We start from the raw sequence: 25,595 nt of genomic DNA, 5'->3' as shown, positions 1-25,595 counted from the left end.
TACAAGTAAACAGCCAGGTTTCACCTCTGACTTTGAGGACAGTCTGTACGGTGTGGCTTGTCCACTAGGCTACCCAGTCTGTTGGAGGATTAGCCAAAACAGTGCACTTTTATTTCTCTCACACATACATATCGGTGATGTAATCTGACCTATGATACAACTGCCCATGGTTGTGTCTTCACTTGCCCCAGGCGGGAGGGAGGGGCTTCTGCATATGGTGCATTCAGCCCCTTCTGAGTTTAAAGGTGAAGAAGGATCCAAGACATTAGGCCCAAGAAACCAAATTTGGAGACACTTTTATAGCTAGCACAGTTATCCAGGCTCTGAGATTGAGTTGCACATTACTGCCTGTCCAGGCCACACAAGCCAGCAGGGCTAGAGAGGTTTCTCCAGGAACTGGCAGGGACCCCTCCCACACTGCAGCTGCTGGCTCCTGGGACTGGCTGGCAGGTCCTGAGAGATACCCACAGGCCATCAGGTGTTCTGGGAAAATGCAGACCTGACACAGACAGCTAAGAGATAGCACACTTGGAGCCAGCCATGACCTTTTAGGTTAGTTTATATCCAGAAGCAATACCTTCTCTTTGTTTTGTTTTGCTTCACTTTGCTTTTCAAGGTGGGGTCTCACTCGAGCTCAGGCTGACCTGGAATTCGCTATGTAGTCTCAGGCTGGCCTCAAACTCACAGCAATCCTCCTACCTCAGCCTCCTGAGTGCTGGGATTAAAGGTGTGTACCACCACATCTGGCTGGAAACAATACCTTTTCTAGGCCCTGTCCATACATAGACTGTCAGGTTAGGTGAGACTGAACTGGAAGCAACACTTGACTTCTGACTCTTAAGCCTCACCACCTTTGGAATGGTTGTGAACTGAAACAATTGATCCACACTTAGTCAAAGACAGAGGTCCCAAAGAACATGGTGGAGACTCTCACTCACTGTCCCTTTCCTACACTCTTGACCCACAGGACAGATGGGCCTTGGTTTCCCCTGAGGTAAAGATTTACGAAACCGCTTGGCTGCCTCCTGCATTATTCTGTTCACTGCTTGCTCCTGCCTGGCCTGCATGTCTTCGTGAGCCATTTTCCCCACTCCAGATGCCTCCCACCTTATGCAGAGTATGAGCTGAGGCTTGAGTCCTCATCCAGTGAGCTTTTCTTCTTCCTTAAACCTTAAGAGCCTTGGTAAACAAACAAGCCTGAGAAAGCAGCTGTAGTTTGGGAGGTCCAGAACCGGCCCCACCCACCGCCAGGACACATGAGTATCCACCTCCACAAGACAGTCGGAAAGTCACAGGTCTAGTGCAGCTGAAACCATCTTCATAATGTCTCTAAAGTCGAAGAAAACAAGAGACTGCTGGCCACAAGAATGCCAGCTCCAAATCTGGATGATTCTTGCTCTCAGATGCTGAGTAAATCTGCTTCCCTTTAAATTCTTCCTGTGGCTTCACTATAACCAGGCCTCATGGTACAGGCATGGTAGTGAAATGTTCACCACCTATTCTGAGCTAAGAACAATCCTGAGTAAGTGTCTTATATGTGCCAGACCCTCAGCAAACATGCTTCGTTTATTCTCATAGCACTATATTAGCAATTTTTTGGATAAGGATCTGGAGGCACAACAAGGTTTAAGCAACCAGACCAAGGTCACCCAGCCTGTACACTGGGAAGCAAATCTGTACCAAGCCTAACCGATGAACAGCATGTGTCCTCTCCACTTGGCCTCCCGCCTCTCTGAAAAGGCAAGGGACAGAATGTGACAGCCCAATCTCCCACCCTCCAACTGGTGGTAAACAACCAAGCCAGCAGAACCTTGCCTTCCAGAATCTCAATTCTCAGAGATCACAAACTGATTTCCCCTCAGGAACACTGAGTCCTGTGCAGAGTGATGACTCTCCATGGTTCTCAAATGTGGGCAAAGCCATGACAGGCATCGCCTCTCCTGACATGGATTCTTCACACAACATCACGTCACCTTCAATGAAGATGCAGCCTCCCCAGAGAGAGGGCCTTTCCCCATGGAATGGCCAGGCCCTGTGGTCCTCTCACCACTCACCATTCGATGGATGTACTTAGTATGTAAGCCATGTTCATCCTCGTCCAGCTGCGACTCGGCGCCTTCAACATCCTGTTTGTATTTGGGGCTGATTGCTATGATTATCATCACTGTCTTCTGTTAATGAGAGGGAAGAAAGCATGTTTATGCAAGTGGGAAGTGTGGTCTGTTTGGTGAAGAGCGGCTGGACACTGGCCAGCATACCCTGACTTGCTGGCGGATGGAGTGCCAGGCTCCCTCTCCATAAAAGCGCAAGGCCCAGCCTCCACGTAGGCACAGTCTCATCCACTCCGCCCCTCCCCACCGCCCCACGCGCAGAGCAAATGGCTCTGAGGGCACTCTCCTGAGCAGATGTGCCTTTGCCCACATTTCCACGAACTTCTCTAATAAACGTCTAATGGAAACCTGAATTACTGTGTGTGTGCAGGCAACAAGGCACTGTGCCCCAAGGATGACAATCACCCTCCTCCCAGCAGTTGGGGGTGAACAGTGGTTACTGTGCTTGTCCACTGCCCCGCCTTCCCTGTGCACATCGGTAAGAACAGACCCTTCAGTGCGAAGTACACGTGAGGCTTCAGACAAAAGGAAAGCCTCAAACCCCAACCTGCTGAGGCTCCTGACCCCCACTGGCTCCTGCCCAGAGAAGCACCTGGATGTGGACACGCTGACAGCAATCAATTTCTATCTCGTTAAAGCACAAAGTGTCCCAGCGGCTGGTATAGATTCTGTCAGTAGCAAACAAATTGTGAGGCTGCAAGTGGGTCCCGCTACACAGGCTGCAAGGCTGCGTGGTCCCCTCTACAGCCCAGTCCTTTAGAGCACTTGGGGTGGCCTCGAATTCAGTTAAATTCTGCTGCTCCCACCCGGCTCTCCGCCTTCATTTCCTCCTTTCCCATTTGGTCTAGAGATTGTTTGTTCTGATTGTTATCAACCACCTGTGTCTGGTTTGACCGTTATTTCCTGCCCGTGAATGTCCAGGAGGGCGACCCCATCCTTCCTTTCCAAGTCTCTGCTTCCAACAAGGGAGGCTTTGTCCAGACTTCCTCAGCTCAGACTTGGAAGAATAAATACCCCAGTGCTTCTTCCATAAAATAACTCTACAAGCTAATCGTCTTGCTCAGGAACAAACAGTCTCAAAATTGTGGAATGTACTTACATCTCGAAGGTAGCGCTCCATCCATTTGATGATATCAATGCCTCGGATTCGATCCTCAAATATGTCAATCTAAAGAAGAGGATGTGGGAAGGGCTTGAAATGACAGGCTTCCTCAGGATGCAGAAGTGGAGAGAACACAGAGGCTATACACAGTTATAGCTCAAAAACTCACCGGTGCTTCATGCAAGAAGCAGCATGAACCCAAAACCAAAACATAATTTTCTTGTTTTGGTTTTTCGAGGTAGGGTCTCACTCTGGTCCAGGCTGACCTGGAATTAACTATGTAGTCTCAGGGTGGCCTTGAACTCATGGCAGTCCTCCTACCTCGGCCTCCCAAGTGCTGGGTTAAAGGCGTGCGCCACCACGCCCAGCTCCCAAAACATAATTTTCATAAAATATATTCCATATCAACATTTATACACATTTTAGTATATGAAATCAATAATTAGTATATAGTGATTCATACAGAAATGTGTCTGTAGTTACATAATAACTTAATTTTAAAACATAAAGGACACAGCATACCACTAAGTTGGATATAAGCCAGCCAGGAGAAGATATTACATTATATAACTGTAATTTGAAGACTAGATGCAAATTATATAGTTTTGCTTATCTTTTTGTTTGTTTTTGATTTCTGGGGTAGGGTTTCGCTCTAGCCCAGGCTGTCCTGGAATTTACTATGTAGTCTCAAGGTGGCCTTGAACTCATGGTGATCTTTCTACCTCTGCCTCCCGAGTGCTGGGATTAAAGGTGTGTGCCACCATGCCTGGTGAGGGCAAATTCTGAAACTTGAATGAATACGTGGCATGCAAGCAGAGGCACAACTGTGGCATTTCACATGTTAGTCAAGTAATTACTATGCTATTATGTCCAGTTTCAATTTGTACATTTCAAAAGGATTATATGCAACTTGAAAGAGATCCAAGAAATGGTCAGAAAAACAATTACTGAGATGTAGGGAGGAGTTTATAAAGTTTTCATGTCTTGGAAGGAGTATTTAAATTAAAGAGAAACTCAAATAATTCATTTTCTATTTTATAGAAGACCAAAGAATGCATTTCTTAGACTTGTACAGCAGTGGTGAGTGTGTATTTGTGCGTGTGAAGGTGCCCCTGATTGGAAGAGGGATAGATAATGGAGTAGGTGACCCAGGGAGGTTTTCTTTTTTTGTTGTTGTTTTGATTAGCCATACTGCTCACAGGTCAATTTTCTTAAATGTCATTCTGCTGTTTGGGACTGACCAAGTTAAGTCCCAGCCATTCACCACGCTTCCTATCCCTGTGTTCCAGCCTCATCTTTCTTTTCCCTATACGTTCTGTTTACTATGTTCCTGACATTGGTTCCTGTTTGTATTAAAAAGACAGCACAAATTCCTCTGCACCTAACTCCTGCCACTGTGACTACTTGTGGCAAACAACACAGTAGTCTTTCATTTATCACATGTATCATTTATGACCACCTTAGCTCTTTAACCTGCTTCTAAGCTCCCTGTAGAAAGTGATTATTCCTTCCGTTCACAGAACACGTGTATACCCTTTACTGTCAGAACATAGAAAGCGGAATGGCTTGCTTTTGAGTTAGATAATTTTGTTTTAAGCTGCATGCTTTTGGCTGGAGATATGGCTTAGTGGTTAAGGTACTTGTCTGGAAAGCCAAAGGACCCAAGTTCAGTTCCCCAATACCTATGTAAACCCAGATGCGCAAGGTGGCACATACATCTGGACTTCATTTGCAATAATTAGAGTTCCTCTCTATTTGCTTCCCCCCATCTCTCTCACATACACATACCTAACTAAACAAGTAAAATATTTAGAAATATTTTACAAAAAGATATGTGCTAATGTCTGGAATGGTCGCACACACCTGTTATTCTAAAATCCAGGAAGCTGAGGCAGGAGGATCCATGAGTTTGAGACTAATCTAGGCTACATAAGAAGACTCTCTCAAAAAAACAAGGCAAATGAAGTGTGTACTGGCCAAAGCCATCAGGCAGTGTGGAAGAAGCTTTTATTAAGCTCTCTGTGACTGTATCACTAATTCATTTCTAGTGTACAGAGAGATGCTCTGTGGTAGCTTGGGGTTTGCTCCTGACACTTCTCATCTGCATGACTTTGTAAATGTTACTGAAATAGTCTAGTCTTATTATCTTTACTAATAAGCATAGTTCGTGAGGTTGTGAGGATCAAATGAGTTCACATGGAAAAGGCATATCATGATGCCAGGTGTGAAGTTAGCACACCATAAATGATAACCATTACTATCTCAGTACCTAAGTTGTATCCAGCTACTGAGGGAGACATTCTGGGACACACATGATGCACTGGATATATTCTATTTGCCTTTCCAGAATTCTACCAAAGGTCTGTTGAGAGGGAATAAGCAGTTAGGGTGACTGGGCCCCTGAAAGTAAAAAAGCAGGAATGTCTTTGAGCCTATCCAAGCAATCTCCACTTTGCTAGAGAGCAAAGGATGATCTGACTTCTTATCTCTTACCTACATCTGTTTTTCCACAAGCAACCTGAGCCCTTCCTGGGAGGGAGTTCTCTCCTAGGTTTAAATCTAATCCTAACATTGTGGTTAGTCAAGCTTAGAGCCGAGAACTTGGCTGCCCTCTTCCTGAGACAGCACCCAGCCCTAACCAATGAGCTGTCACTCAAGCCAGAAGGTAAGGCCCAGCACCATAATGTTATAAATATGTTTGCCAGGATTACGGTAAGGTAGCGAGGAGCAAGGTCTCTGTACTGCCTGACCTCTCCTGAACCTCTAGCTGCTGGTAAGTTTCTCCCTGGCTTGGCCAGGCTGGGTCAAGTCCAGAGGATGCCCCTAGCCCTTATTTTCCAATGGGCTCCTGCTCCACATGGCAGGAGCTCTTTGCACTTTCCTTTCTACCCTTCCTATGGTTTTTCTAGGCCCTCTACATGGGCTCTCAAGCCATGTGGGTGGCTTTCCTTGGTTTTATATTTCCCTAAATAAGTATAATAATTTAATAATTATCCTTCTTAATCTTATTTTATTCAATTCTTTGATTAAAATTAGACATGAACCTAGGGTTTGGGGTTAAGGGACTTTCCTGAACCCTTAGCACTTGTTACATTGTCATGACAGTTTTTCTAAAGCACCACTGTAGTTTTGAGCTAAGTTGTGTCCCTGAAAATTTTTGTTATCCAGATATGGTGGAACATAATCTCAGCAGCAGAGGAGTTGAGGTAGCAAAATTGCCAGGAGTTCAAGGCTACACAATAAGTTTGGGACCTACCTGAGCTCCAGAGATCTTGTCTCAACAAAACAAAAACCAATAAAAAAAAAAAAATCAGGCTGGAGGGATGGCTTAGAGGTTAAGGAGTTTGCCTGCAAAGCCAAAGGATCTAGGTTTCATTCCCCAGAACCTATGTTAGCCATATGCACAAGTGGGCACCTGCATTGAGTTCGTTTGCAGTGGCTGGAGGCCCTGGTGTGCCCATTCTCTGTCTCTCTTTCTGTCAAATAAATAAAAATATTATTTAAAAATTTAAAAAAATGTCGAGCTGGGCATGGAGGTGCATGCCTTTAATCCCAGTACTCGGAAGGCAGAGGTAGGAGGATCACCATGAGTTCCAGGCTACCCTGAGACTACATAGTGAATTCCAGGTCAGCCTGGGCTAGAGTGAAATCCTGCCTTAAAAACAAAACAAAACAAAAATTATGTTTTAATCTTTAACTCCCACTATTTCAGAAAGAGATAAATAAGGTGAAATGAGATGATATGGATGATCCCTGCTCCCTCTGGACTGGTATTCATGGACAACTAGGACCCAGGTGTGTGAGCACACAGAGGAGCAGCTGTGGGAGAGTAGGGAGAGGATGACCCTCCACCAGCCAGAGAGAGAGGCCTCAAGGTGAAACCAACCCTGACTCAACCTTACTCTTGGACTTACAGCCTCCAAAAATGTCAGGAAATGAATTTCTGTTGTTCTGGCCACCTCATCCATGCTACTTTATGGCAGCCTTACACAGCCAACCTCTTCTGGCTCTGGGCACCATTGTGCCCTTGTTTCTTTAGATGAAGGAACAGAAACTATGCCTTGCTTTTTTCATTGCCAGTGGTGGATTCCCTAAAGCCTACTCAGACTTTACAATTGCTCTTTTATTAACCTCCCCTTAAATTTGCCATTGTTGTATAAGGGGATCCTGATGTATCAATATTAACTATTCAGGACAGGGTTCTGTGTTCTCCCACACACATTCAGAATAGGAGGGTCAAGACTAGATTTAAGGGGGCTGGAGAGATGGCTTAGCAGTTAAGGTGCTTGTTGCAAAGCCAAAGGACCCAGGTTCAATTTCCAAGGACCCATGTAAGCCAGATGCACAAGATAGAACATACATCTGAAATTTGTTTAAAAAAAGAAAAAGATTAGATTTAAATTCTCCCTAAACAGTTTTTGTTTAGGGGATTTTTTTTTTTTTTTTTTTTTTTGCCCTAAGTTTAAAAAGCCCACCTGTTCTCCAGGGGCAGTGAGTGTGTGTGTTTCAGAAGATGAATCATAAGACCTCTTCTGAAGTGTTGACCTTACCTCTTGTACTCTGGTTTTGATGTCACCATTGCCACAGTACTTACTTATTTCAGAAATAAGAAAGTGAATGTTGGTCTCTATATGTTGTGAAGTCGGATTGTATAAATATAGGCATCTTTTAAATTTTTTTCAGATATTCCTATTCATTAATTGTATTATGATAAAAAATAAAGTTCAAATAAAAGCTCTTATGCTAAGTGACCTCTTTATCCTTTAAATATGCTTTCATCTTTATCTTTTAACATTCCCATCCACCCATTATTAGTTTTTTCACACTCCCTAGAAATCACAGCCTCTAAATACCCAGGAGAGGCCTTGGGAGTGAAAAAAGTGATCTTAATGTTTGAGGAAAGCCAGTCCCCTGAGCATATCTGTGACATTTTGCTTATCCAAAAGAAGAATATACTTGGCTTTAACCTGTGCTGTTTCTGGAGTTGGGGCAGAAAAACATGTTTGTGATTTTTGGGCCAAGGTTACAGTGGACCTTCAGGGTTAGAAGAGGCCTAGACTAGGCCACCTGCAAATCCAGCCATGTCTTCCTTATGTCAGAGTATGAGAGGACAAGCTGTGTGCAGTGGGAGACCTAAGATTCTATGTCAAACTTCATAATTCAGTGCAGAACAAAAGCACTAGATGTAGTAAGCAGGTGACCTTGGTAGCACTGGTACCTTCCTGTACCACCTTTGTGGGCTTGACTACAAAAGGGGACAAGGGACCAGCTGTACTTCTATTGGGGATCGGCACCATTCGGGTTGTTCAGAAATCTCAGGGGGGAATGTTAGAGATTCTGGATGGTTTAAAGTCTAGAAAATAACTGGACTGTTAAATAACCTCACTGGAGAGTACTTGCCTGCCCTAGGTAAAGGCCTGGGTTTGATTCTCCAAAAATAAAATAAATAAGTAACTAGAAAGCAGTTACCTGAATTCATAAGCATTTAGTTCATAATCACATAAATCAAATAATACAATAACATTGTTTGGGGCTGGATAGGTGGCATAGTGGTTAAGGAGCTTGTCTGTGAAGTGTAAGGATCTAGGTTCAATTCCTCAGTAGCCACATAAGCCAGATGCACAAGGTGGCCCATGCATCTAGAGCATGTTTGCAGCGGCTAGAGGCCCTGGTATGCCCATTCTCTCTTTATCTGCCTCTTTCTCTCAAATAACTAACCAACCAACTAAGTAAATAAATAAAACATTAAAAATTGTTTAAAATACAACAACGATTTATACCTTTTTAAAATCATTCATATTATCCTCACTTCGACTCTTAAAAATTTTTTCTCTTTGAATAAAGTACTTACTGCAGTCTGGAAGCCATTTACCAACAAAAAGTTCACAAATTTCACCACCTCCATGGCTGTGTCCATAGAATAAGTGATAAAAACTTTTCCTAAAAGAAAATGTTCACATTTGTTAGAAACTGGTAAATGATTCTGTTCTGCACAACACTTCTAAGTTGTATGGGCTGGCTTTTGTCCCGGGGTGGTCTACGGGATTCTGCTTGCAGGGGTGTGCACTGGGGTCCCCAGCGACAAGGGCTGGGTCCTGTCCAAGATGGAGCATACTACCCGGGGTGAACAGAAATCAAAGGGACAGAGAACAGCACATGAGGCATTAAAAAAAAATCTATCCACCCGAGCCTGCAGGTCCTTAAGCTCAACCACTGCCTGGCTTCTTAAGAGATACTTGGCCCGGTGCCCAACGAAATTACTCTCACAGCAGGCCAAGAAGCTGAGACTTGCTAAGGGGCCACCCAGCAGTATCCTCTTTTGATCTCGTGATGTTCTCCACTGCCCTGAACTCTCCCCTGACAAAAACAAGTGGGGAGGGGGGGAGGCAAGAATGTGTTCCCTTGTTACCTCCCTCCCCATAAACCCATTTCTGGAAAAAGGCCAATAAGTTGGAGCAGGCTAATAACTGGCTCAGAAATGTTAGTGACATGTCAGCAGCTTGAGGGAGAGACACTTGCCTCTGGGCTGTCCTGGGCCAGCACAGAACCCCAGATGGTACGGTTCTGATAAGCACACCCCAGCCAGGATAAGAACCACTACTTTCTCAGAATAAAGTATTAGAGAAATTACCTGGCTAGCATTTTCATGTGGGGGATGAATAATCTTTTGGCTTTTAGTCTGAGATGAACTAGTTGACTCTCCAGATCCCCAGAGCGGAGGGAAGAGAAGAAAGAGGGACTAAAGAGAAAAGGAGTTTGCATGTGCTGATTTATAATTAGGCTCCTACGCACAGCAACGCACCTCTCAAAAGGTGTGTATAATGGTGATAGCAACTCACTTAAGCAGCCAGGCATACTGATGACACTCAACTCATTTTCTTCTCCATATCTACTATTTAGCTGGTTCCTATAAACTCATTTTAGGAACCCCTTTTCTAGATTATAAGAAATAATACTGGGGCTATATACCATGCAAGGCAGGATCTGGCACCCCAGTAACATTCAAAACTAAAGTATACACAACCTTAAGATGTTCAGAAAACCACAGCGGATTGTCAGAAGTCTTTCAGAGTTGTGAGTGACTGGAGAGCAGCGACTCCTCCAAAGGACTTGGCAAAGCAGACAGCAGCAGGCTTCAGAGCTCTCAGGTGTGATGAGCACCTTAGAATCACCCAAGCTCCTCCAGCGAGCACAACAGATAAAAATTTCACAAGTACCTGCTGTTTTCTTAAGATTTATGGAACTAACTGTCCTTACTGACCTTATTATGAGGACAGTTTGGTGGTATTTCAGCATTTCTGGTTCTGGCAGAAAAATGTGGAAAAAGAAACAGTACAGGAGCCTGGGTTGACCATTCCTTTAAAAGGCTTAGGTTGCATTCGGTTGTGAAGCAGTATGGAGAACGTGAGCCAGCTTTTTTTTTTTTTTTTTTTAATTTTTTTCCCAAACAAGATCACTCACTCCTGAAGGAAATGACCCTGTTTTTGATGGCTGTGGCTAATTTATGGTGAGACAACAGCTTTCTGTCCAGCGCCACATGGATAGCCAATCAATGCACCCAGGGCCACATGCATTGAAGGGTGTGGTTACAAGAGGACAAGTAGGTTACTTGTTGGTGGAGTATGCATTAAGGAAAAGAGAGGAGTAAGCAGTCGGTGAGCTTTACTCATGGGTCAGAACAGCTAAAAGCAGTCATACAAAATACCGGGTTTTTATTATTGTTGTTTGCTTGTTTTGAGGGTCTTACTCTAGATAAGGTTGACCTTAAACTCCTGGTGATCCTCCTACCTCAGTCTCCTGAGTATAAAATGTTGGCTAATTTTAAAGCAAAATAGTTTTTTTAAAAAGTGAATTTTATTTCACTGTGTACATTAAAAATATGTGAAATTATGCATGAGTGACAAGAAGTACTCTCAAAGTACAAGACTTGACAAGGAGAAAACCACATTGCCAACAACATACGTAATTCCTCTGGCAAGTTGCTTGTTTTCAGAGTCCCTCTGGCTAGAGGGTTGCTAGGGGGTCTAGGCACAGCAGCTGGGGATGGAGCCTGGGGAGCCTGTGGTCTCAACTCTGCGGGATGTTCCAAGGACTCTTCCGGACCTCCAGCTCCATTAGGTGGTGGGTGATACAGCTGGCCCCTGCAAGCAAACAGATCTGCAGTGAATTTTGTATTTTTTTTAAAACAAAAGTAAACTCCGAGGGACAGAAAGCCTTTTAGAACCACTCGACACAGAGCTTGGGAGATAGCTCAGTTGGTAAATTGTTTGCTTTGCAAGAATAAGGACTTGGGTTGGACCTCTAGTACACATGTAAAAGTGACAGGTATAGGGTTGGAGAGATGGCTTAGCAGTTAAGGCGCTTGCCTGCAAAGCCAAGGGATCCTGGTTTGATTCTCCAGGACCCACGTAAGCCAGATGCACAAGGTGGCACATGCATCTGGAGTTCGTTTACAGTGGCTGGAGGCCCTGGTGCACCCATTCTCTTTCTCTCTCTGTCTCTCACTCTCTACCACTTTCTCTCTCAAATAAATTTAAAAAAATTTTTTTAAAAAGGAAACTGGGTGTGGTGGTGCATGCCTTTAATCCCAGCACTCGGGAGGCAGAGGTAGGAGGATCGCTGTGAATTCAAGGCCACCCTGAGACTCCTTAGTGAATTCCAGGTCAGCCTGGGCTAGAGTGAGACCCTACCTCAAAAACCCAAAAACAACAATGACAAAAAAGTGACAGATGTAGTGTGTGCCTGTGACCCAGTGCTGGGGAGGTGGAGACAGGAGGATCTCTGGGCTCACTGGCCAGCCAGTCTAGCCTAATTGGTGGGATCCAGGCCAGTGACAGACCCTGTCTTAAGAGGTTCTCTCCATGAGCATTTACACACATGAACATGCATACACACAAGTGGAGCTGGAGAGATGTCCTAGCAGCTAGGGTGCTTGCCTACAAAGCCGAAGGACCCAGGCTTGATTCCCCAGGACCCATGTAAGCCAGATGCAGAAGATGGTGCACTCTTCTGGAGTTTGTTTGCAGTGGCTGAAGGCCCTAACATGCCCAATCTCTTATTCTTTCAATCTGCCTCCCTCTCTTTCTCTGTCTCTCTCAAGTAAATAAATATTTTTTTAAAAATAAAATAAAATAAAAAGAGAACTGTGGGGCAATACCAGTGCATGATTTTTTCTACTCTGTCCCCCATTTCTTATCTGAGAAGGAAGAGCAGAGCTCTGAAGTTTCCTCCCACAAGCAACTCAGCTGGCTGCCATATGTGAGGCTTGGGGTCAAAACAGGGAAGCAGGATTTGATTTCTCTATTCAAGACTGTCTAATTGGGAAAATAAGTCCCATGCACAGGGCAGACAAGGTCACCAGCAAAACAGAACAGCATGATCGGTGACATAGAAGGTTGACTTTAAAGGCATTCAGACTAAAAAGACATGACTTTTAGCTCATGATAGATAACATTTAATTATCTATCAAAAGCTTGTTTTGTTAAAGCCATGTAGGTTTAAAAGTATTCTGTTGTTACTCTATAAATGAAAATTTGATTCACGACATGGCATCTTTATTGGTATTCTGTTTGCTGGTCTGATTCCCTTGAGCATCCTGCCAGGGGGAGCGATGACACACACTCATGTGAGGGTTAGGAAGCAGGGGAAATACAGGTTGGGTTTCAGCCACTTCTGTGGTCTCTTGTCAGGGAGGCACAAGGTGCTGCTTTTCCTCACCAGCGTCCCAGTGTCCCGGGGCAGGGTGAGAGCATTTCTCTTCGGTGATCTCAGCTTGAGCAGCAGCCTTTATCCTCCCCTGCAGTGCCAGCTTGCTGATTCTCCATCCCCTGGGAGCAGGAGGAGGCAGCCCCTTGTCGTGGAGGGGTTAAGGGGTCCCATTTTATGTTGCTCTGGGGCCGTTCCCTGAAGCCCAGCCTCCTCTCCCCCCCTAGCCTCCAATTCTGTAAGCACTCAGTTCCCTACATTAAATCCCCATCTGCCTAAAATGCCCCCAAATTGTTGTTCTTTTTTGTAACTGGCTTCTAACCAGTAGGGAAATCAAAACTGTACCTGCCTGTACCTAACTATATTCGCATGGTTTTCATTTTTAAACATATATACTTTATTTTATTTATTTAGTAGAGAAAAAGAGAGAGGGGAGAGGGCGAGAATGGGTGTGCCCGGGTCTCTAGCCACTGCAAACCGACTCCAGACGCATGTGCCACCTTGTGCATCTGGCTTACATGGCTACTGGGGAATTGAACCTAGGTCATTAGGCTTTGCAGGTAAGCGCCTTAACCACTGAGCAATCTCTTCAGACCCCCCTTTTAGCTTTTTATTGACAACCTCCAAGCATATCCATAATGATCATATGCCATGATCCCAATCCTCCCCATCATCCTTTGTCCACTTCCACCGACTCCTTTCCAACTAGTCCATGTTCTGTTTTGATAGCATTATTGTAAAAAAAAAAAAAAATCGTAAATTCTTATGTAACAGGATTTAAAATCATAAAATTATACAAAATCTCAATAGTATTTCCAAAATAAGAACGCTTGGACTGGAGAGATGGCTCATTGATTAAGGTGCTTGCCTGCAAAGACAAGAATTTGATTCTTTAGTACCCACATAAAGCCAGATGCACAAGGTGACAATGTGTCTGGAGTTTATCTGCAGGGGCTAGAGGCCCTGGTACACCTATCCTCTCTCTCTCACATTTGTCTCACACTGCCTCAAACATATATGTATACATACACACACACACACACACACACACATATATATTTAAGAATGATATTATTCTGTTTTTTAAGTAAACATGGAGCATGGTGGCACACACATTTAATTTCAGCACATGGGAGGCTAAGGTAGGAGGATCACTATGAGTTCAAGGTCAGCCTGAGAGTACAGAGTAAATTCCAGGTCATCCTGGATTAGAGCAAGACCCTACCTAAAAAAAAATAATAAAATAAGCCCAGCGTGGTGGTGCAAGCCTTTAATCCCAGCACTTGGGAGGTAGAGGAGGATTGCATGAGTTCAAGGCCACCCTGAGACTATGTAGTGAATTCCAGGTCAGCCTGAGCTAGAGTGAGACCCTACCTCAAAAAACCAAATAAATAGCAAATAATTCTTCTAAAAAAATACTTCCAGCTAAATGAAGATTCACTTTCTTATTCTTTGCATTAAATTTGTATATCCAAAATTGCTTAGTTGTTATAAAAGATGATTGCTCATTTGATAAAATATGTTAAGGCTTTGGGTGATGTTCAAAAGCCTCCATATGAAAACAGTATCACAAAGATTAAAGATGGAGTGGACTTTCAGTTCTGAAGCTGTTTTAATTTAATGGGCAATGAGTTAGCTTCTTTACCCAAACTCATTTTTCCTCACCCTAAAATGATAACGAGATTAAGGTAACCATACTAGTCTTAAACTGATACTATAAAACTGTTCACTGTGCACTGCATTTCAACTCTTCTGTAACATATGTCTGTTGGCAAGTGTGGGTGCCCGTGCATGTCTGTGCATGTGTCTGTGGAGGTCAGAGGTTGGCACTAGGAGTCTTCATCCCTCTTTACTTATTTACTAAAGCAGGGGGCTATAGTTACCTTTGTGTTGCTGGGACAAAACACCTGACCAACAGCAGTTGATGATAGAAAAAGGTTTTTTAAAAAAAATTTTTTTGTTTATTTTTATGTATTTATTTGATAGCGACAGACAGAAAGAGGCAGAGAGAGAGAGAGAGAGAGAGAATGGGCACGCCAGAGCCTCCAGCCACTACAAACGAACTCCAGACGCGTGTGCCCCCTTGTACATCTGGCTAACGTGGGTCCTGGGGAATCGAGCCTCGAACCAGGGTCCTTAGGCTTCACAGGCAAGCGCTTCACCACTACACCATCTCTCCAGCCCGAAAAAGGTTTATTTTGGCTTACAGTTGAGGGGAAATTTCATCATGGAAGGTAATGGATGGTAGAGCAGAGGCTGGATATCACATCTTTGCCTCAGCAGCTGGCAGAAAGCAGCAAGAGAGTGAGCTAAACTCTGGCAAAGGGGAGCTGGGCTAAAACACCCCACCCCAGTGACACACCTCCTCCACTAAGGCTTCGTCTCCCAAATTGCCACCAGCTGGGGACTAAGCACTGAACACATGAGTTTATGGGGCATATCTGATTCAAACCATTGCACAGGGTTTCTCACTTGAACCCAAGGCTCATCAAATGGACTAGTTTAACTAGTCAGATTTCCCCAGGGATCCCATCTGACCTCCTGAGCACCGTTACAGGCCGGCACTCTCACACCTGGCATTTTCCATGGGTGCTGGGATCTGAACTTGTATCCTCATGCTTGCCTGGCAAATGCTTTCCCCACTGAGCAATCTTCACAACCCCTAAATCTAATTTTTTAAATGTATTTTATTTATTTATTTATTTATTTGAGGGAGAGAACAGGTAGAGAGAGAGAAAGAGAGAGAGAGAGAGAGAGAGAGAGAGAGAGAATGGGCACACTAGGGCCTCCAGTCATTGCAAATGAACTCCAGATGCATGCACCACCTTGTGCATCTGGCTTACATGGGTCCTGGAGAATCAAACCAGGATCATTTGACTTTGTAGGCAAATGCCTTAACTGCTAAGCCATCTCTCTAGCCCAAATCTAGTTTTTATTTTTATTTTTTTCAGAATAAAAGTTTATTTGGGGTTGGAGAGATGGCTTAGTGGTTAAGTCACTTGCCTACAAAACCAAAAGACCCAAGTTTGATTCCCCAGCCCCCACATAAGCCAGATGCAGAAGGTGGCACATTTACATATATACATATACATATGCATACATACCACATACAAATATATATCCCTTCTTTTTCTCTCTCAAATACATGAACAATAATAATAAAATTGTTTTTAAAAATTTTATTTTAAGGTTGGGTGTTAATGACACCTGTAATTCTTGCACTTGGGAGACTGAGGCAGAAAGGGTTGCTAGGAGTTTGAGTCTAACCTATGCATAGTCTAAGTATGTAGTAAATTCCAGGCTCCCTTGGGCAAAAGAGTAAAAGAACCACAAAAAGCTTACTTTAAAACTCATAATTGCCTCCTCTATTCAGCACCAAACATTTCATTAAAATGCCCAAGTTTTGTTTGCTTGTTTTCATGGAATTTTAGATGTTTGTTCTGTAATAGTTTATCCTGCTATAAAATCCTATTTTATTTAATTCTATTCTTTAGACTCTATGTATTTTTCTTGGAAAAATGAAAGATCCTTTTGGAAAGATCTACAAGGACTTGTGGACTTTCCAGAAAGAGAAGGTAGACATGTGCCTTATTTGTCATTGTTAATGAAATTGGCTATTTTTCTTTCAATAAAAAATTTAAAATATTTTATTTATTTGCAAGAAAAGAGTGAGATAGAAAGAGGGAAAGAAAGAACAGATGCACCAAGGACTCTTGCCACTGCAAAGAAACTGTCACTGTGCATTTGGCTTTCCACGGGTCCTGAGGAATCAAATCTGCATTTTTAGGCTTTGTAGGCAAATACCTTGACCATTGAGCCATGTCTCCAGCTCTCAATAAAATTTTTGAGCTAACTGCCAATTTATTTCCCCCCCCCAAAAAACATCCACCTTAAAGGATTTTCATGTTTTACTCCTCTCTATGAAAACAGAATATTGTCTAGTGTGTTGGATGACAGCTGTCATATAGGAATGCAGGAGAGCAAGCAAACACTGCATCTGTTTTCATCTCACTTCTGTCCTGAATTAGGACCCTCCACATACTTGGTTCCTGTACAGATTATATCCCATAAGTTCAGACAAAAGCAAAACTTAAAATGAAGCAGTAAGAAGATAAGGACTAAAGGACGCTAGGGTTTGAGTCTGATGTGTGTCCCCCAAGAGTTGATTTATTGGGAGCTTAGTACTGCATATGGCAGTGTTGGGAGGAGCTGTAGAATGTCTGGCATGAGGCCCAGCAGGAGTAATTGGGTCATTCAAGGTGCTGCCTTCAGAAGGAACTGATGTTCTCAAGAGACTTTGGTTAGTTCAGGGGAAAGATGTAATAAAAGAGCAAACCTAAAATAAGCTGGGCACAGTGGCATGTGCACATAATTCTAGCTATTCAGGGGGCTGAATCAGGAGGATTACAAATTTGAGATGAGCCAGGGCAACATAGTGAGTTTGAAGTCATCCTAGGTGACATAGTGAGTCCCTGTGTACAAACACACTCACACACACACACACACACACACACACACATACACACACACATATATGTAATAACCAAGTCCATCTTTTCCTCTAACTCATGTTCCTGCCATGATGTTGAATAGATGGCCCTGGTCTTGGGAATGTCAGCCTTCATGCCTGTAAGCTCAGTGTCTGCTTCATCAAGTACCCAGCTTAAGATGATGTGTTACAGCAATGGTAAACAGACTAACACAAAGGTTTAGACAACTTAGTCATGCATAAACAGTGTTATTTTCTGGAAGAAGCGTAGGAGAAACCCAGTGATGGTACTCAACATACATAAATTGTTTTTTTTAATATATTTATTACAGCTTTTCCCTGAAGAAAACTGTGACTAGTCATTCGTGGTTTCAAATGTCTAGTACAGAGGTTCTTGTCAACCAATGTCCATTTTGTTCTAAACTGAAAAGTGTATATTGTGTGTTTCATGGTATGACTGTCACTGACTTGGGTGGCAAGCCCAGGGAATGTGGATACATCTTGGATGTGCTGGCATAATCTTTCTCATGTCAGAATGTGTGGAGGTTGGCCCTGGTATACTTACTGATACTTTGGGATCCTGGGGAAAGAACATTCTCTCTGTGCAGGCCTTTCTTCTTGGTCCTGGGGGCTGGGATAATTGGGGATGACCTGCATAGGGTATAGACCTCTCACAGTTGCTCCAGGAAGGGGCTGCCCACGCAGGGCTGGCTGGATCACCTGTTGGTAGGCTGCTGGAGGACAGCCGTGGCCATCTGCAGGTGAAGACAAGAAAAATGGGGATGTCAGATTCAGCCCCCCATGTTAAATCAAGGGGAGCTCAGTGGGGATGTCTATATTGATAACAGCGAGAGTCCAGATAACAGCGGCACTCCATGCTACTTGTCATATTTCTGTAGTAACGTGCTTGATAGTAGCCATGACACTGAGGCGCTTTGTTTTTCTATGAAAAAACATCTGTGAAATCACCAATTTGGTGTTCTAATAATAAAAATAAATAAACTTTCAGGGTTTTTTTGTTTCTTTTTACAGCACTGAGAGTTGAGCCAACTCAGGCACGCCATGCGAGCAACTACCACTGAGCTACATCCCCAGCCCCAGCAAACTTAAAAAAAAAAAAAAAAAAAGGACACAGACTCCTGTTTTAATAAGAAACTTGGGATAATCTAATCATGAAGAACCTCTCTCACACCACTATTCATACCATAATTCTCCAAGTGTATAGAACCCAAGGCCAGGAGAAACTATCCCTATGATAGATACAACATTGCTGGGTTTTCTTTTCTTCCCCCACCAAGGGACACAGGCACCATTCCCTATTATGAAGAAGAAAATGGGCAAAATCTTGGCTCATCCTCTGGGAAGTGGCCAACTGGTTGGCAACATTTCATAGTCTCCCTTGCTAAGCCTATGTGTGCTTGGTGCCAAAACAACTTGAGGAGGGCAGTGACTGGAGCAAAGCCAGAGCTGTCAGAGCCAGATGTGAAGGTGTAACCCAGGAGACAAATGGTCCTTGCCAGACTTCAAGGCAGCAGGGACCCAAGCAGGGACTCGGCTGGCCAGGTGAGAGGACCAGATAAATGCAGAAGAATTCAGGGAATCATTAAGAGAGAGGCGGTACCTGAGGGGGAGTCCAGCCCAGAGGAGATATATGTGGAAATCTAGGGTGCACACAGATTGAAGAGAACTGGTTGCATACCCCTACGGTCAGGGCCTTAAGCCCCTGCTCATAACCCAGGTGCTGCCACTTTTGCTGAGGTCAGAAGTGTGAAGAGCGGGGGAGAAGGATGACAAGAAGCAGCTTTGTTTAAAAAAGTTAGTGCTCTTGTTTTTCTGATCCTAACAGTAACATTGGGCCTGGCATAGTGGTGCACACCTTTAAACCCAGCACTCAGGAGACTGAGTTTGAGGCCAGCCTGGGACTACAGAGTGAGTTCCAGGTCAGCGTGGACTAAAATGAGACTCTATCTTGAAAAACAAAACAAAACCAAAAGTAATAATGGTTTGCCTTCTATGCAAGTAGCATTACATACAAGATGCGTAGTGAACGGACAGCACACAGGAACGTCACAGGCAAGGGAGGTTGAGACCAGAAAGAGTACTATAGAGAGGATGGGCCCGCACTTGGGAAGTTTATCTAGCATTTGGTAAGTAGTCAGGAGCCTTTGAAACTTTCAAGGGATTATTGAGATCAGGCTGGGCGGTGTTTTTTGTCCGTCAGTGCCTTGCCTTGAGAAACTCCATTTTACAAGAGTTTTTGAATCCATTTTGGGGGTGGAGGATGACTCTGCACCTGGGCCGACCCGTGAACGGCACCATCTGTGTTGCACGCCCTTTGTGAAACCGACTGATAAATGTCTTAGTCCTGGGAGTACAAAGTTGACACCTTATATAAATTCATCAGGGTGAACTGGGGCTGCATGGGCACATGGGTGTATCAAAATCTTATCAGGAAAACAATGTCCAAGAACTTACTGGACACATCAGACTAAGGAAAGGATTTAACTCCCTTACTTGGATCTCATAAAGAAAGGGGACACCATAAATAAAATATATTTTAAAAAAAGAAGGGGACACCTAGCACCAACATGGCGATGGCCCCCACTGACCTGTCAACTGGCCACGTGGTGTGTCAGGGAACTCCTGACCATTCCAGGGACGTCAGCTTGGCTCAGTCCCACTGTTGAAGCCACCTACTCAGTTGCCATCTGTTTTGTCTGTCTGGACCTGTTGTCCATCTGTCCGTGTGGACCCAGTCCTGCCCTTCACTTCACCTCACTCCAGCAGCTTTGCTCTGACCCACTGCCTGCAGCGGCAACGCCAGCCTCTCCTGGAGGAGAGATGGGCATGTCATCAATACTGAGACTCTTGCAGGTCTGTCCGTTTCCCAGCTCGGGCCTCTCAGACCTCGTCAAAACCTTCGCCTTTTTAACCTCTTGTAGTCATGCTGTAACTACACATTAGCATACGTACAGACACAGATGTGTTTACTATGCAACGTGTGACCTCAGAATTAGCATTCATGGGCTGACAGGCGCTCTTCCCACACTCGCGTCAGGGCCTCCAAGGCCTAAGACGGCATGAGTTCAAAACTCCAGATCCTCTGTAAAGCAGCTGGCTGTGGCTACGCACATCTGCAACCTCAGTCCTGCAGGGCAGCAGAGACCCGAGGATCTTTATTTATTTATTTTCTTTTTTGGTTTTTCAAGGTATAGTCTCACACTAGCAGGCTGACCTGGAATTCACTAGGGAGTCTCAGGCTGGCCTTGAATTTACACTGATCCTCCTACCTAGGCCTGCAGCGTGCTATGAGTGTGCCTCCAAGTGTGAGTGCTGGGATTAAAAGCAGGCACCACCGTGCCCTTGCTCATTCTCTTTTTATAGCTTCTCTCTCCCTTCCTCCCTCCCTCTCTTCTTTCTGTCTGTACACACAAATAATTTTTTTTTTTTTTTTTTTTGGTTTTTCAAGGTAGGGTCTCACTCTGGTCCAGGCTGACCTGGAATTCACTATGTAGTCTCAGGGTGGCCTCGAACTCTTGGCAATCCTTCTACCTTGCCTCCCCAGTGCTGGGATTAAAGGTGTGCACCACCATGCCCGGCTTACAAATAAATATTTTAAAAAAATCATAGACTGGGGAGATTGTGCAGTGGGTAAGAATGCTTGTTGCAAGCATGAGGGCCTGAAACCTCCTGAGTTCAGTTCCCCAGGATCCAGGTACACAACTGGGCATGGCCACACATATCCATAACCTCAGCTCTGTGACAGAGACCAGAGAATCGCTGGACGCTTGCAAAATCTCAGCTCTGTGTTCAGAGACAGAAATACGCGGATGAGTGATAGAGAAAGGACGCATGATGTTCTCTAGCCTCCATCCACCTATGAGCACATACATGTGCACACACCACGTCCTACACATGCAAAAATAAATAAAACTAGTGACCCGCTCCAGACAGGAAGGGGAAAGACAAGGTCAAAGAGGAAAAAGTGGTGGTGGCCTGAAACCTTTTCCAAGGGAAATGCTGAGAGTAAACTCATGAGAAGTTCTTACTATTTGGAGCCAGTTTCACTTCCCATGTCCATTAATGAGTGGCTAATAACATTATATTTGCTTTAAAAGGACTACCAAGCTCTAATCATAGGGTTTGTTTCTTTTCCAGAAAGCGGATGTTAGTGCTGTTTCACAAAAGCCTTTGAAATCAAGGTCATATGATTTCTAGCAGATTATTTCCCGCACAACATGTTTTTGTCTCATAGCAACAAATCGTATCATTAAGATCACTAAGCATGTGGGCTGAGTGTTTGATTAGCTGTAACTTGCATTTCTGAAATGGCCACCTGTGGTAGAAAGTTACAGCAATTTTTGTGGCAGAAAATGACCCACCTTGTCGACATTTTAAATGAGAGGAACGAAAAGTCAGTCCTCTTTGTTATCGCTTACAGTTCAGGATGAGTGCTCCCCCCCACAGGGTCACCCCAAAATGAACTTTCACTTTCGTAAGTGGAACTTGGACTGGTTTTTGCCTGGAAATATGGTCATATAAACAAGTGTTCAATAAAACACATACTTATTAGATTTTCTTTAAATTAATTAATTTATTTGAAAGACAAAGAAGCAGATAGAGAATAGGAGCACCCGGGCCTCTAGCCACTGCAAATGAACTCCAGACACATGTATCACCTTGTGCATCTGGCTGACATGGGTCCTGGGGAGTGGAACCTGAGTCCTTTGGCTTTGCAGGCAAACACCTTAACCATGAAGCCATCTCGGCAGCCCATCATTACTCAAGGTTTTAAAACTTTAATTAATTTATTTATTTTTGTTTTTCAAGGTAGGGACTCACTGTGGTCCAGGCTGACCTGGAATGAACTATATAGTCTCAGGGTGGCCTTGAACTCATGGCGATCCTCCTACCTCTGCCTCTAGAGTGCTGGGATTAAAGGTGTGCACCACCACGTCTGGCTAATTTTTTTTTTTTTTTTTTATGAGAGAGAGAAAGAGAGAGAATGGGTGTGCCAGGGCCTCTAGCCACTGCAAATGAACTCCAGTTGCATGTGTCACCTTGTGCATATGCTTACATGTGTTCTAGGGAATTAAATCCAGGTCCTTTGGGCTTTGCAGGCAAGCACTTTAACCACTAAACCATCTGTCCACCCCATTGCTCTGGTTTTAATCATCCTGTTCTAGTATCATGATCAAGCTTGCTAGCTCAGGTGGAGACTATTTGTAGTAAGAGTTAATAGTAATTGGTCTCTTGCTACATTCCAAGTACTGTTCCAGATTCCTTACTCAGGATTATAGAGTTCAGCTCTTGAACTCAGAATAGAACACAGATTCCCCACTAGGACCTTGCACCCTTCATCCATTCTGATATCACTGTCACTACTGCCCTCCCCCAGCCCATGTCCTTACTGCTTCTTTGACCTTCCCAGCCTTTAGGTTTCAGCTCAACTGTCTCTTCAATGAGACCTTCCCTGGCCTCCTGCCCATTACCGTCTGTTCCAACACCCAGTGTAGTAGTCAACTCCAGGTTGCTGGGATGAACATCCAAACCAGGCACAGTTTAGGGGAGGAAGATTTCAGCTGACAGATCCAAGAGAAGTTCCATCAATGACAGAAGAAGCTGGATCCCATTCATAAGTCAAAGCAGTAAGAGAACCTACCACCACCTATCACATACCAAAAAGCAGCAAGCACAACATCCACCAGAGCTCAGACTGCTGTGCACACTTTTGGGCTGGAATTCAGATCTGCCCCGGTGATACCTCCTCAAGCCAGGCAGCTAGAGACCCAAGTTACAAGCTTTAATTAAACACCTGAGTCTATGGGGGAACATACATTCAAACTACCACACCCAGTTACTTGTTTTATAGTATGTATGTATGTATGTATGTATACTTTGTCATCTTACATATGGAGCGCCACTTACTTTCTGTCTCCCCAGGCAACTGTGAACACCACAGACAAGGCCAGGAGTGTTGTATTCACCACCACTTTTGCAATGCCTAGCAAACAGCATGGTGAATATTTGTTAAATACACTAATGATGAGTGGTCTCCAAATTAATTTTGCTCCCTTCTCTCTTTCCCTATCAGACAATTAAAGAGGCATTTTCCAAGGCCTGATATCACAAAGACTCATGGGTAGAGATCACTTCTTTCTCTAGGAAGTAGGAAACAGTTTTCTTTCATTCATTCAACAAACACTTATCGAGGCTCTACTCTGAGGCACTCAGTGAACAGCGAGCGACAAGAGAGATCCAGTTCTCTTAGGCAGCTCAAGATAAATGGAGAGAGGAAGAGAGAAATCTGCATGCCCGTGGGTGTCTGTTTTTCAACACAAACCCACACTAGTTAGTGTGTGAGAAGGGGAGGCATATAAATCAGCCATCACCTACTGTAGAATCTGTGCTCAGAAATAGCTTCCCACAGGCTTGTCCCCTGCTCCTAAAATTCCATCAAAGAGTTTGCTGTGCAGAAAATGGAAGGCGGGAGGTGTGACAGACAGATGATTGGTTGCCAGAGCGGCTCCTCAGCTGTGAGGCGGTTTGAAGCACAGAATGAAAACAGCAGAAGGGAAAATCTTGCACAGTCACAACTGAGGGCTGGTCCCGCACATTACTTGTCAGTCCTGTGATCCTCTTGGCCTGAACACGCTCGGTCTTCATGTCAGTGGACTTTCACCACTTGGAATTTGTAAACCAAGTCCTAAGCGAGGTTTTCCATTTCTCATTGGAAACATGAAACATTTTTCTTCCTTATTAAGAATGGTATTAAAAGAGTTCATGAGAGAGAAAATAAAATCTGATTTTTTTTCAAGTTGTCAAGAAACATCACGATAAAATGCAATCAGTTTAGCCAGGAAACAAAATGTCCAACATAAACTGTCCCAGGAACTCCCACAGCTGGGAGCAGCTGTGCCTCCTGAAACAGCTTATCATTTCTTCCATCTGGTTTACTTTTTCTTTGCTTTCTTTGTGGAAGCATTCTAGCATACAAATAATCACTTTTTTTTTTGATCCAGGGGAACAACTAGTCATGTCCCCCTCAGCTTCATCTCACTGTCTCTTTAATAAAGACAGCAGTGTTATAATAAAGCAAGGGCTTTAACTCTTTCTCTCCCATCCCCCAATATGTTTGCATGCACACTGGGCTTTGATGGCTCAGCCATCGACTTCTCCTGGTGACCATCAATGGAAGTGTCTCTGCAGCAGAGGCTGGCTTCTCCAGGGGTCGGGGTGAGGAAAAAATATAGGCTATTGCATTTCTCATTTTCATCTGTCTAGAAAAAAAATTTTAGCATAAAAAGGGTGACCATTTTTGCTTTCACTTGCAAAAAGCTAAGATATGCTATTTGCATGTTGGTCACTATTTATTTATACATTCATTAACGGGCAAGGAAGTTTGGTTCTTCTAAGGCTGAGGAGAACCACATAGCCATGGTTTCCAAGTGCACAAGCCTCCCTCAGGTGAACAGCTGTTTGGAAGTGGTATTGTTGGCAATTAAGTGCAGTTATAGCCCCGACATGAAACTAAGCACTTGTATACCTGCCCCGAATACTTTAGGTCCATGCCACTGAGAAGTTCTCACTCTGCGGGGCTGGACTGCAGGAGTCATTTGAAAAGAACAGTAATAAGTAAGAGTTACTAGTATTGGGGGCTTGCCAGCAGCCGGCCACTTTCCTATAGCCGTTAGTGCATTATCTCACTCAGTTCTCATAGTAACCTTCCTGAGAGTCCTTACTGCTAGATGCCTCCTTAATATTCTGGGGTTGCAGTGCCCTACAGAAAAGCTATGAGCACTGGGCCACACACACACTACCATCTGTGAAGAGACATTTTTGGGAGCCAGGGTAGGGGTACTTGTAGCATGCACTAAGGCAAGCTTATCTTTTATGCATTCTTCTTTTCAACTTTTTTAAACTATAGATGTTTACTATAAAAATTAGCAAAAATATGTAAAGTTACAAGGAAAATATGCTTGTCTTCTCTTAGTTCCCTACTTTCTTATAACCCTTGTCACAATTAATAGTTGGAATGGTCCTTTGGACAGTTAAAAAATATTATTTATTTATTTGAGAGAGAGACAGAAAGATGCAGAACAGATGTGTCAGGGCCTCCTGACACTGCAAACCAATTCCAGCTACATGCACCACTTTCTGCATCTGGTTTTACATGGGGAACAAGGGC

At 43.9% G+C, this 25,595-nt stretch overlaps 1 protein-coding gene across 8 annotated transcripts in view; it reads right to left on the bottom strand.

Annotated features, from left to right (window-relative positions):
• The window catches only part of Traf3ip2 (TRAF3 interacting protein 2), a 53,333-nt gene that overhangs the window by 5,527 nt on the left and 22,211 nt on the right, over positions 1 to 25,595 (bottom strand). For 6 of the 8 annotated variants that reach the window (XM_045154091.1, XM_004660639.2, XM_045154093.1 and 3 more), the window contains exons 3-7: positions 17,973 to 18,162; positions 11,176 to 11,354; positions 9,065 to 9,153; positions 3,211 to 3,279; positions 2,055 to 2,171 (exon numbers count right to left, since the gene is read on the bottom strand). In XM_045154091.1, the coding sequence (XP_045010026.1) occupies positions 2,055 to 2,171; positions 3,211 to 3,279; positions 9,065 to 9,153; positions 11,176 to 11,354; positions 17,973 to 18,162 (644 nt within the window). Of the gene's footprint in view, positions 1 to 2,054; positions 2,172 to 2,703; positions 2,872 to 3,210; positions 3,280 to 9,064; positions 9,154 to 11,175; positions 11,355 to 17,972; positions 18,163 to 24,027; positions 24,153 to 25,595 lie in introns of those variants that run through there. The other 2 variants (XM_045154094.1, XM_045154095.1) reach the window with 2 other exon arrangements.

The sequence above is a fragment of the Jaculus jaculus genome, chromosome 7, assembly GCF_020740685.1.
Source record: "Jaculus jaculus isolate mJacJac1 chromosome 7, mJacJac1.mat.Y.cur, whole genome shotgun sequence".
Lineage (NCBI taxonomy): Eukaryota > Metazoa > Chordata > Mammalia > Rodentia > Dipodidae > Jaculus > Jaculus jaculus.
Note: the sequence above shows the minus strand (reverse complement) of the source record. Positions and strands in the feature narration are given on the sequence as shown.